Source organism: Anopheles marshallii, chromosome 2, assembly GCF_943734725.1.
Source record: "Anopheles marshallii chromosome 2, idAnoMarsDA_429_01, whole genome shotgun sequence".
Classification (NCBI taxonomy): domain Eukaryota; kingdom Metazoa; phylum Arthropoda; class Insecta; order Diptera; family Culicidae; genus Anopheles; species Anopheles marshallii.
In genome coordinates this window covers 42,368,456-42,381,114 of record NC_071326.1, presented here as the reverse complement: position 1 = coordinate 42,381,114, position 12,659 = coordinate 42,368,456, and the positions used below count along the sequence as shown (strand labels likewise).

The 12,659-nt window shown below is 46.9% G+C and overlaps 2 protein-coding genes across 2 annotated transcripts; both read right to left on the bottom strand.

Moving 5' to 3' along the window:
• Nucleotides 1–4,828: 4,828 nt before the first annotated feature.
• LOC128710102 (nucleosome assembly protein 1-like 4) lies at nt 4,829–6,043 on the bottom strand. The gene has a single exon (XM_053805144.1). The coding sequence runs from the start codon at nt 6,041–6,043 to the stop codon at nt 4,829–4,831; it is 1,215 nt and encodes a 404-aa protein (XP_053661119.1).
• Nucleotides 6,044–7,695: 1,652 nt separating this feature from the next.
• On the bottom strand, nt 7,696–12,522 carry LOC128707487 (DNA polymerase alpha catalytic subunit). The gene is made up of 4 exons (XM_053802440.1): nt 12,507–12,522; nt 12,238–12,441; nt 8,090–12,181; nt 7,696–8,018 (listed from the first exon to the last, which is right to left on the bottom strand). The coding sequence occupies exons 1-4, from the start codon at nt 12,520–12,522 to the stop codon at nt 7,696–7,698; spliced, it is 4,635 nt and encodes a 1,544-aa protein (XP_053658415.1).
• Nucleotides 12,523–12,659: the final 137 nt, after the last annotated feature.

Genomic DNA, 12,659 nt, shown 5'->3' with positions numbered 1-12,659 from the left:
TAAGCAATAAATTAAAAAAAAACAAGCTACAGTCATACAACTTGTTCAACTTTGACGAGTGTTTTGTTATGCGGATTGCATACTTTCAGGGAAATATATAAATAACCATACTTAGGGCTAGTAAGTAAAAAAAAACTAATGCTACCATTTACTAAACAAGATTTTTAAGGGCAAAGGTATTAAGGACTTGTTACGACTATTAACATTTCCTTAGTTTTCCTTTCATACATCACATACATCTAAATGCGTAAAACTTTTCTTAAAATTAAAATTAGTTGCCTTGTTTTTATAAAACATTTTATTTGATCCTCGACAAGTTGCTTCAAGTTCCTGTGTTTTGCTTCATAAATATAGTGCAATTTTCGAGCATCTCTGCAGCTTATTACGGAAACACCATCTCGCTCGCCTTCAGCATACAAAATACACTAGACAAGTACATCATTCATTTGTTCCATGCACCTTCCGCACCACTGTTTCGCTTGATAAAAGCATCAAAATATTCTTAGATGAGGAGCACTACAGCGCAAAACCCATCATCACTCTCAAGGACCAATCGGTCCGATCGACTTTTGTGCCGGTTAAAATATTTATTGAAATTCTCCCTCCATCGCTTGTCAGTGCGTTGTGCTGCCGTTACTGTCGCTGTCCTGTCAGGGAGGGAATGCTAATTTCTGTCCCGTCCCATCCGCCCCACGCCCGTTTCCCGCTGTTATGGTTATTTATTTCATCTTGGAAAATCGAACATCAGGCCAACGGCGAAGCGTCAATTGCAGCACGAAAGCACGGATTTCTGAACGTCACGCCATACACCACCCAGCTGGCAACGCTTGTCCAGGAACGCTGGCTGGCTTCCGTTGCGAGCATTTCAAACGAGCACATTTGGATCGTGTTCCTTTGCGCAACCGAATACGAATAGGTTACGAGTGCAAAAGCGCTCCATCCGGACTCCTGAAGGAGTATTAATCTCCCGCCATGTCCGTGTCCCGGCGAGAAGTCACCGGTAGCGACGCCTACACGCCTTACCATTGGGTGAGTTTTCTTGGATAAATTAAATTACATTCCACCGGGGACAAGTTGAAACGGGGACGCACTCGCTACATGTTCCGGATGGTGATAGTCGTCGGAAGAAGTCACCTACCGAGCAGTCACCGTACCAACAAGCCAACTGCCATCCTGCGTAATAAACTGTGTGCCCGGGACTTGGGGAACATGCCCTAGGAATGTTCGCAATAAGCCGACATCTTCGCCGATGTGGGTTTTTGCGGTTTTTGTCAACCGCCAACGGCACCTCTCCGGCTCATCCCTCCACCGAGTTGGACCCGCCCTGATGCTGACAGGCGGATTGCGTGGATTACGTTAATTCGATTGCGAACTTTGTCAGAGTGCCGGCACTTTGACAGCGGTAAACTTGCCTGCCTGCCGGTGTCAAACGCACCCGAAACCACTGCATTTGCTCGGAAAACTAGAGTTCTAAACACCGCGCCTAACGAGTTTCGGTGTACCGTGGAAGGGAATAAAAAGAGACCTCCACACCGGGAACCGGTACCGCGAGTGCTTCGGAATGGTCGGGAAAGATTGTCAAAGTTACCAATTTACCATTCAATCAGGGCTTCAGCGTGTGCTAAAATTTCTCTGTGGTATAATTGAATCCTCATCCTTGCATGGTACATGCTGCCGAACTTCTTGTCAATCGTTAATTTGCAGTTACTGCAATCAGACCCGCTGGTACGTAGGGCCAGTATGTGCTGTGTCACATCTCCACGAACCACATCCAGCGCTATATAGATTTCGTGATGAATAATTTAACGAAATATCTCACGAACTTTCCAATCCTTCCGATGAACGTGTGCGGAACCGGGCAGAGTAATGAATTGATATCACGATGAGTGTAACATCTTCGAAGATACATCATTAGGATGGATACAGCGTGCAAAACATTACAGGAATTATACTAAATCGGTTCTACGGTGTGCATGTGAGTGGAATTGTAATGAAGGTATGATTAAATAGTTCAGGTGAATCTACCCTTTGCTAACAGACGAATAATGTTACATTACTTCAAGCATAAATCAATCACCGATAGTAACATTATGAACAATCACTTATTGCGAAGTCCCACTAATTAGTCCAACAAAAAAAAATAAGATTAAAAATTAAAACTATCATCAAGATATTGGCGCCCCAATTACAAATGTCCAATTTTCCTCCTTTCTGCTTGCGTATCTTATTTCTGTTGAATCGAAGGAAAGATCTTCATAGGCATCTTGGTTACTAACCCCCAAGAGTATCCGATTTGAAGGGGGTTTTGAGCCTCCCACACCCGTAAACTAAGAAACACACGGGCATTCACCACAAACAACGTGATATCGGGGCGACCAAGTAGAATTTACTTCAATGGGAGGGGGTATTAATAGTTCCTGGACATGTGAATACACAGGTAAGTCGCGACATCACACAATACATCTTAGTGAAAGCTGAGGCTTATGAGTCTCTTGACAATCACTATGCCAGCTGCTCGAACAGATGCGACGAACCCCAGCTCACCCAACACATACAATCATAAAGGCGGTAAAGGTCATGTCTGCTTGGCCCACCATTTTGAACCTCACCGGTTGGCCAGCTCATGTAAGCTCCAAATCACGGGACATGTTACAAATTCTCGAATAAGGGACAGAGGCAATAACCAATTAGGCAAAACGCGAATCGCGGGCGACCATCCGACAACATTACTCCAACCGAAAACTTCGACGAGAAGTCCTACTACTTTGCGATATGGCGATCGGTGCTGCAGTGGGGTAACGAATCTCGGGTCGGCAAATAATCAACCAGCGCGACGAGGAGGCAAGAGATCGGATTTGGATCGGTGGATTCTTCAGTTCCACTAGAGTTCAACATCGCGTGGCTGCGTGCTCATGAAAATGTAATTACTTGCAGATTTGTTCGTTTTTATTTATTCTTACAGCTTTAATTATCCATTCGCTTGATTACCACAATGAACCACTAACACATTGGTCACTTTGAAAGGAAATCGTTGCCTTCAACCTCGGAGCGCCATTCTATCTCAAAAGAGCTTTCACGCTAGCGCCATCTACTGGAAATTGAGCCAAACTTATCAAAGTTGTTTTCGGGAGAGATTATCGAAAGTTATTTTTCTGATAAATTTTATTTCTTAAATTTTTCTACCTTTGAAAAACGTTGAATCATCAAAAACAGTACGAGTGTTGAGCGCAAAATTCATTTTGAACTAGATCTTCCATATAAAGCATGTTGGTTATACGGACAAATGGATCGAGTTACGGGAAACCATTCACCAAATAAGAGAATTTATGAAATCATTTATTGCAGTAGAAACATCTTTGATGTTTGTTAGTTAAACAGCAAATCTAACTGAGCAATTAAGCATTAATACCAAATGCAGTCAACCAAATAATAATAAAATAATGAACGGGTCAGCTTTCGAGTGTGTGTGTGAACACAAATTAAAACATTCAGCAATTTTTCATTACCGCTGCTTCTTTTTGTACACATTCGTCTCTTCTTCTTCGTCTATAAATGATCATATTATAAATCCTTGCAAGTTACTCCACACTTTATTCGGTTCCATCATAGGTTTTCTTTGCGCTTAGAAACGTATACTGGCTTTCATAACACTATACCGCCAAAGCCGAAGGTAAAGATGCAATGTTTTACGCCTGTTTAAAAGATTATATCGATGCAATTCTCACCCGTTGAAACTGGTTGCAGCATGCCGAAATGCTAAACATGTTCAGTTTGCTAAAACCCAACACTGTTTTATAAAAAGCGTGTCTAAACTGATTACTAAACAAATCCTTCGAAAATAGTTAGTTCGTCTCGCTAAGAATAAAATGCAGCCAAAAATAAAGCACTGCGTCCGAAGGCGATAGAAAAAGTTCTATGCTGTTTCCTGATAACATAAATACAAGTTTTTATTAGTGTATAGTTTTCGTTACGTGTTGTTCTGCTTTAAGTCGATCTTCACGATTTATTACAATGGAAAAAAGAACGGTACTGTGGCTGCGCCAGATTTCTAAATGTTTAGCTTTCTGTTCTATGAATGCTGCATTTTAAAGAACGCAACACACGCTGCATCCCATGTGTGCTCTCGGTCTGTGCTTCAATGCGCTTTTACACACAAAAACTCTTTTGCTAACCCTGTTCATTTGAAATTAATATACCGTCAACGATCGTGCGAGCGAGTCTGTGGCATACCATAAGCCTGCTTGAAAATGAGCGCATGTGTGTGGTTGTATGCGTAAACGACAGTAAATGTAGAAATGAATAATAGACAACTTAACTTCGTACGAAACTTAGCAATGCTAGAGTATTTCGATACCAGGAATACAAAGATTCTTTTCCGGACATGACGCACCATACCATAAAGAACAAATATAATTATAGAAGAAGTAGGTTTCGCTTCTCGATGATCCTGTTTTCTCGTAACATCTGTAATCTTCCTCTCCTCGCAGAATGTTTTTGTTGTTGTATCAGTTCAATTTCAACCTGTTTTCCTGAAGTCGATAGAACTAACAATTTCTGAAGACTTGGCCTTCCGATTCCCTGCTTGCTGATGATGCTTTTGTTTTCTACTACCGAACGGAGTGCCATTACGCCTCCTACCTTATCAATAACACGTCAATGCAAAACACATCCATCTTTAGGATCCCGGACAAAAAACGTTTCAAGGACGAAAACAAGTAGACGATAATTAATAGAGGAGTAGTAGCTTTAAATAGGATGATTGGGGTTTTTTTAAAAACACGTGCAGTTTTTGATATCCCATGAATTGACCCACCAGTTCGCCGATATCTCACTGTTGATTACATTCGGGTGGCTGTTCGCCCTTTTTCGTGCTGCCACCACCACCGCCGCCACCCTGCCCGCGAGCACCTTTCGCCTTTTTCGCCCGATTGCTACTAGCCGCCGGTGGCTTCGGTGCACTTTCTTCCTCCTCCTCATCCTCGTCCTCCTCCTCCTCCGCCTCCTCTTCATCGTCCATTTCCTCATCCTCCTCCTCTTCCTCTTCCTCGTCATCATCATCGTCCTCGTCATCCATCACCTCGCCGGTGTAGTACAGGACGGCTTTCGGAATAATGCGTGCCCGCAGGAAGTGCCCAACCTCGAAGTCACGTCCGATCAGGAACTGTGTTTCCGGATCCAGCGTGTCGTCCTCCTGGACGCGCGGTGGCGAGAAAAAGTTAAAGAACGATTCAGTCGGTTGCGTTTTCATGACCATCCGCGTTGCGTTGCGCTGTTTGTGCTTCTGCTGCTTTTTTATCGTCTTGACCGTCACGTTCTTGCCCGGGTTCCAATTAATCGGGCAACCGGTACATTTGTAAATTTCCGGGCCCTCGAAGCTGAACGGTTCGTCCTTGTCGATCTTGCAGCGCAAGAAGTATTTCTTTGTCAGGACAGTGTCTTTAAAATACGGATTGGTATCGAAATGGAATTCGATCACGTAAGACATAGGATCTTTTTCATAGACAATGTTCAGATTGCGCAAAAATTCCAACACCGGCTCGTCATGCGGATGGACCAACTCGGCCAGCGCTTCGGTGTTCTTGAACACCATCAGCCAAAAGTTCGGGATGCCCTGTCCGTTCGTAGGTAGCTCCTTGTGGTAATTTAGCGCCATCTTCTTCAACCTATCGTTAATTTCCTCGTCTTCCTCCTCGTTCTCGCCTTCTTCATTCTCGTCCTTGCGCGGTGGATCCTCCCATCTCGATTCCTCCGGCGTGGGTTCTGCCTTGCCGGCCACGATATCCTTTCGCCGGTCGACAATAGGTTGATACAATTGCTGATATTTGCACTCGAGCTGGTACACCTCCTCGAAGAAGTTGGCTTCGAGTTTGGTGTACTCAACTTGCAGATGCTTGAGCGCCTTGACGCGCTGTTGGGCCGGTTCCGGCAATGCCGCGACGAACTGCTTCATCATATAGCGACGCGAAAACGGGTCCAGATAGCCGGGCGCATCGACAAAGTCGGGCACCTCGCACTCGGATTCCGTCTTAGCTCCGGTTGTCATTGTTTCTGATTTCTTATTCGTGCAGTGTGTGATTACTCCGCAACCTGTAAGCAAAGAAGGACAATGCAAATTTCAGAACAAGGCAACAAGTTCGACCATGAGAAATTTTACTCCTTTCTCCCAACCGGTGACGAAATCAATTCGCTAACGTTCATAAGAAACACGATCTCAGAAATATGTTTTTCTGCACAACATCACAGCAACGACCGTATTGCAACACTAAACCGTACAAGGAGAATTATTGCACATTCCCGATTATGACGCATTAGATTTTTTCGTCTACTGCCACACACATACACGGTAGGCCTTGGAAAACATGAAGCAAGCGAACAAAAACGCTTCGGCCAATCGCCTTCTGCACAAAAAGAGAGGTTAGGAACAGCGGAATCATCAGTTCTGCTACGTATATTCATTGTTCGTGGCGCATTCTTTGAGCAAAATGCTACGGAAAAAGTGAGCCTTTGCCATCTTTTCTCAGCAATATGCTGAATGCAGCAAATTTGCAATAATCGAAATGACGACTTGCATAAATCTCATCCCAGTGTGCTGTCGCCATTCGACTTTATTGCAAACACCATCGCCTTTCCTCGCGAAAAAAAATCATCTGAAGTAAGCACATGGAACGCTAGAGGTGGGTTCGTACGACGTTTCACACTCATCACCACACTCCACATTCCTTCACTTACCGTACCAGAATCGCTAGAACTAACGCCACCCAACAGGAACCGGAATTAGCCGGGTCGTGTCACACTCACACGCGGTATCGTGAAACGCACTAAACCTTTACGAATCGTCGATCGTTCCTGCGACTTCCTTCCTTCCTTCGACAACGAGCTTTGCTCAGGGAATGAAATTAATGCCTACTAACTAAAATCCTTGCACACACCTTTTACCGATTACCGTGGCTGCTGGGAAACTGGATACTGCTGCTAGGACGGTGAAACGACACACGGGAAGAGAATTTCGCATGGAAGACAGCTTCCGACGGGAGACGATAGAATAAACCGTTCGGTTATCCGTGGACATGCGTCCAGCAAGGCCCGGATAATCGAGCACAGATTCGTAAATACGAACGCGTTTAAATGATTCATTTCAGGGGTTGAGTATTCTTTTATTCATTTTTCCGCGCAAAATCCATCATCACGTGGAGAATGATGTTAAGTAAAGCTTGTTGAACATTTATTAAGGGCAAATAAAGCCCAGTAGAAAGCTAAAAGAAGAAATATGGGGGAAAAATTAAAATAACGACAGTATTTTTTCGCTTCCCGCCTAAAACTGGCTGTGATTTTGTGGCATTTGACAGCCGGCCGGCATTCATTTGAAATTTTTGGTTCAAAATATAACGAATTTCGAGTTGTTAAACAGTTTCGTGAAGAACACTTTGTATCGAGCGACAAATAACTGATTGACACAACTATTCCACAATAGGAAATAGCAACACACACAGGCAAAATAGGACCAAATCCATCTACGGGTACGACCAGTACGGCTTGGGACCAGTGCGGCTAAAAAACATCATTAATGAAAGATCGAATGTCCGACCATGTGAAAAATCTCCCAAACGCAGCTTAATTAATTAAGCAAACGTACATGAAATAAGTTTATTTTAATCCGATTCGCTAGCACCTACATACAATATTCCGTTTCACCCATTAGCTCAGATATAGCTTCCATTGTATCAGTTTCTCGTGCAGCAGTGACGTGCTACGGTCCATCGGTTCACTTTTCACTGCATTGCCCGTTCCGTCTACGGCGTCCAGTCGTTTGGCCAGCATGGCAGTAATATCCTTCGCTGGGTACAGATACTTCAACGGTTCACCAACCTTATCCGATTGTTTCGGTGCCGGGACGGCATATTCCATGTAGAAGCTGGACAGATTAACCATACCGTACTTGGACCGCTGCTGGAACCGCTCAACGGTTTCTTTCAGCCGGTTATACATGTTGCGAATATCCGGGGACAGAGCTTTTGTTACTGAAACGTTAAAATTAAATTTGTTAGTATGAAATTAATTCACCCTTCTTTCGGTGTATTCCAAGCCTTACATTTCGGACTATACTGCTCCAAATCGAACATGTACAGATAGTAGCACAGCTGGTTGTACAGATCCGTCTCGGAGTACTGCAGCACAAGCAATCCGTTCCGGCACAGCAAACAGTATGGATTGTTCTTGGTCGCCACGTGCGAATACAGTCGCGTGTTGCCATTACATATCGGATTGTCACACACCATCCATCGCTGGTAGAATCGCCGTATGTCCGCCCGAATGGCCAGCGTTAGCTCGTTCACAATCGCCGGCAAATATTGGACCGGTTGTGCCTTACAGCCGCCCGTCTCTTCATTAGCGCACTGTTCAAACACCGACCGTTGTCGGCCGGCAGCCGATGGGCGGAATCCACTCGCTACGGGATTTTTGCCCTTGCAGGCAACACACGTAAACTCGAACCGATGGCACAACCGATACCGTTCCGTTGCCGTTTTGATAAGGTTCTCGCCATCTTGATACTGTTGTCCATCGACACCACCGCCGCCACCACCACCGCCAACGTTCGCTATCGCGCGATACTTTTTCGGGTCAAGCCCTAAACATAGCGCAAGCCGGCAGGCATCGGTGCCCTCAAGCGGTTCACTTATGCGAAACACGACCGGATGGATCTGCTGCGCCAGGTAGTACTCAACGTCCACCTTCAACCGTTCGGCATTGGCTGGATCGCGTAGCTCGTCGATGTGGTACGCACGCTTCATGGCCGGTGCCGACGTACCATCCTGGCAGATGATGTAGTTCACCATGTCGCCCCGTTTGTAGTTCCGGTTGCGCTGCTTGTTCATGCGCTGTGCTACCTGCACGTGCGGCAACTGTCCAATATCGCCATACTCGTTCAGCGATCTCGTTAGCTGCTTGGTAATTTCGAGCAACTGCAACGACAGCGTGCCCGCTAGTAGATCATCCTTCAGCTTCTCCAACCGTACATGAATGTTTTCGATACGTTCGTCCATCGGTGCATCGGACAGTATCTGACCGAGGATCATATTGCCCGCAAGCACCGCAATGCGGGACCAGTCACGCCGCACAATGTCCAAACCTTTCAGCTCCTGACTGCACACAAACGCACCGTCTGCCTTCTTGCTGATGGACACCGCCGCATACTTTTTCTTCTTCAGCAGCAACAGATACTTGTAGATGCCGTCCACGTCCAGTTCCAGACACCGGTACGCTTTGTTAACGTGCTGTTTAATGTTTGCCCCGATGCGAAACACCTGCTCGTAGTCGGTAATGTTCGTGCTGATCATGATACTGTCCGTATCGCCGTAGATCACCTGATAGTTCATTCGCTCCACGATCGACTTGGTGTTCATCAGGATCTCACGTCCCTTTTGCGTGATCAGTGAGGCCAGATGCTGCGCGAAGAACCGCGACCGGGAATAGCCGAGACACCCGTACAGTGAGTTTGCCGTCAGCTTTAATGCCATCTGCCGTATGTTGTACTGCATGGCCAGCTCCGGCGACACATCGGGCTCCTTCATAAGCTGCTTTACAGCGCGTCGGCTTTCGACCAACTTTCGAATCTGTCTCGGCAGGATCGCAATCTCGTTCGTGGCAAGTATGGTTGGTTCGAGCACTTCTCCATCCGCACCTTCTGGTGCGCCTTCATCCACCATCGGTGGGAGTACGGTCGTAAAGCAGATGTTGTACTCCTGAATGATGCTCGGGTACAGTGAGTTAAAGTCCATGAGCAGCACAAACTTGTCGTAGAATCCCTTGATGGGGTCCAGCACTAATCCACCGGCATATGCGGCCTTATTCTTGGGCTTACGCTTCTCTGCCGTTTCCTCACCAGGAGCGCCACCTTTGCCCTCTTTACGCCCTCCAGGCTGAAATGTGACCTTATCCGGTAGGATGTAGTCCTTATCGTAGAACGCATGCAGCAGCAGAAATTCGTTCCGTTCCGCGCGTCCACCGTGCAGGGTACGGTTCATCAAATTGCCCGCTATCTGCGTGATCTGCAGCGCCAGGGGCAACACGTTCAGTTCGCACATCAACCTCAGCGTGTAAAAGTTGTCCTGCATCGTAAGGCCCACCAGCTGGACGAGTGTTTCTGCCTGCTCGTACATGGCCGGAATCTCATCCAACAGCACGTCCTTTCGCTCGCCCTCTCCAATTTTTAGCACCTCCGTGCAGAGTGTATTCAAGTCGTAGCTACGCGACCGGATCAACTCTTCCGCGGACGTCTTCACGTCGCAGATCATACGCCCCACAAAGAAATCGTCCACCCGCCGACTAGCCGGACTCTTCACCTTCAACCGTCCGATACGGTTCCAGAGCGTCATCTTGGTCGTCATAAGCCGCTGACAGATGAGATCCAGCTGGAAGTCCTCCGAATCGAACGTAACCACCAGATCCGGATCGATCACTTGGAACGTGGAAAGGAACCAGCTCAGCAGCGTTCGTTCGCTTTCGCATTTGGTTACCTTCGCCTTGCATTCGACCGGATTGAAATTGAGCGGCCAAACCGTGTTCGATGGCCGGGTGACGCCACAGTACTGCCGGTTAAACGGCGGGTTCGGTGGTGGTGCACTAAGCGAGAACCGATCGTTCACGAGCATCGTGATCATCACGATCTCGTTCGTGTTGTTTCGGAGCGTGCTGCGCACATTGATCGAGCAAAAGACGAGCGGTGGTGGCATAGCCGTATCGCTGGCAAGCTTAATGCAATCAATGTCCGGCACGGTCACTTCCAGCTTGCACCAGCTGGTTTTCGTTTCACGGCGCGTTGCGTTGCTAAGCACCATCCAGCACGGTCCCTTTACCTTGCGCTCGAGCAGAAACTGTTCCACCACGTTCGTGTTGGCGCCGAAAATGTGCGCAATCGTACGATAGCGTTTGTCGAGCGGTGGCGGTGGCAATTTGGCACTGTACCGTACCTCCAGATAGTCGCACATGACCGGTACCTTCAGCGTGCTGGTGGCACTCGTGTAGGCGAAGCTTTTGGTCACCTTTTTCGTCCGATATTTGGTAATGTTCAGCTTGGTGCTGATATCGTTACAGAACTCATCGTACACGTCCAGCAAGCTGACCGGTTGGCCGGTTTCCGTATTTGTCTCGCGGGCCAGCAAATAAATGCACCGTTCGACATTTTGTACATGTACGCAGATTGACTGGTAATCGCGGTTGCCCGACGCAATCCTGCCAAACAGATACAGCTCACCCTGGCATTTGTTCGGATCGTTCCATGCGTCCCAGAACCAAAACTTCATCTCTGTGCTGGAGTCCATTTCGCCGGTACCGTCCACGGCTTCCGTGTCGGCCGCTCCGCCCTTCTTGCCGTCTTCGATGTCGCAAAATATACTATCCCAACCGTTTAGTAAATTCTTCGGAATGACTTCGTCCGGTTCTTCCACCTTGTTTTCTTCGGGTTTTGATTTTTCGGCGGTCGGTTCCACTGTTGACATTTCGGCAAATTCATCATCCATATCATCTAGAAAATGGCTCTCAACCGCTAGTTCTTGGATGGGTGTTTCCGGTTTCTTTGGAACCTGTTCCGTTGGTGCCACAGACTCTTGGTTAATAGTGACAGGTTCGACTCGCACTGCTACCGACTTCGGTAGTGGTTGATCCATCTTAGTCTGTGGCGCTGGAGCCTTTTTGCTCACCGTCTTACCCTCCGATGCGGCCATCACATTTTTCAACATCTCCTCATCACTGTCCTCCTCGACTACCGCTTTCTTCTCTGTGCGTTTCAAATTCTTACTCAAGTTTGCCATGTACCGTTTCATTTCCTCCTCAGCTGTAAGTTCTTTCGGTTTAACTGGTACCGCTTTCGTCATGAGCAACGGGCGAATTTCCGTCGTGCTGGTCGAAGCCGTACCGTTTGCATTGCCGCCTTCCGAATTGATTTCTCCCAAAATATCTGCCAACGCATCATCATCTTCCACCTTCGCTTTGGGCGCTTGCTCACGGTTGAAGTATTTTTTAAGCGATTTCCTCCCGGTGACTGGTTCACTAGCGTTACCAGGACCATCGCGGACACGTTTGTTTCCTTTGCCTTTTTTGTTTGCCGCACGGTTCGAGGCGCTTTGCGGTTCCAGTTCATCATCGTCGAAGATTTCACGCCCGTTTTCCACGTATCCAAAACCATCTGCAATAAAAGGCCGTTGTGGGTTATGTCAACAAGACCATCCTTCCGGCACTCACCGTCATCCTCGACCCAATCGTCGTGCATTCGCTCGTTGACGATCTTAGCGTACTCCTTCTCGTCCACCTCGTCGTACACATTTTCAATTTTATCCACCTCGTACTTGTTCTTGGTGCCGACCTCCTTCTGTTTCTTCAACCGTTCCAGTGCGGCAAACCGGCCATGCTTATCGATGCGCCTTCGCTTCGACCGTTGTTCCGAACCTGCCACGATTGTAAAATAGGCATTTAATACCAATTCACTTCTAATTTCTACAGCAAAAACTTACCGGGTGATTCACTCATTTCTGTTGGTAAAAAACAATGCCCCGCAACGTTGGGTGGTTAATGTGCACGTTCGTAGAGAATTTAATGTTCTTCACATTGAAGACATAGCCAGTACGTCCATAACCGAGGGTCGATAATTAACTCGATCTGTTTTG

What these genes read in the sequence shown, in the direction of transcription:
- LOC128710102 (XM_053805144.1), bottom strand. Translation starts at nt 6,043, where the DNA reads ATGACAACCGGAGCTAAGACGGAATCCGAGTGCGAGGTGCCCGACTTT.
- LOC128707487 (XM_053802440.1), bottom strand. An exon ending in CGATTGGGTCGAGGATGACG is followed by an intron (nt 12,182 to 12,237) that starts GTGAGTGCCGGA and finishes CTTTTATTGCAG; the next exon opens with ATGGTTTTGGATACGTGGAA. An exon ending in GGAGCAGTATAGTCCGAAAT is followed by an intron (nt 8,019 to 8,089) that starts GTAAGGCTTGGA and finishes TTAACGTTTCAG; the next exon opens with TAACAAAAGCTCTGTCCCCG.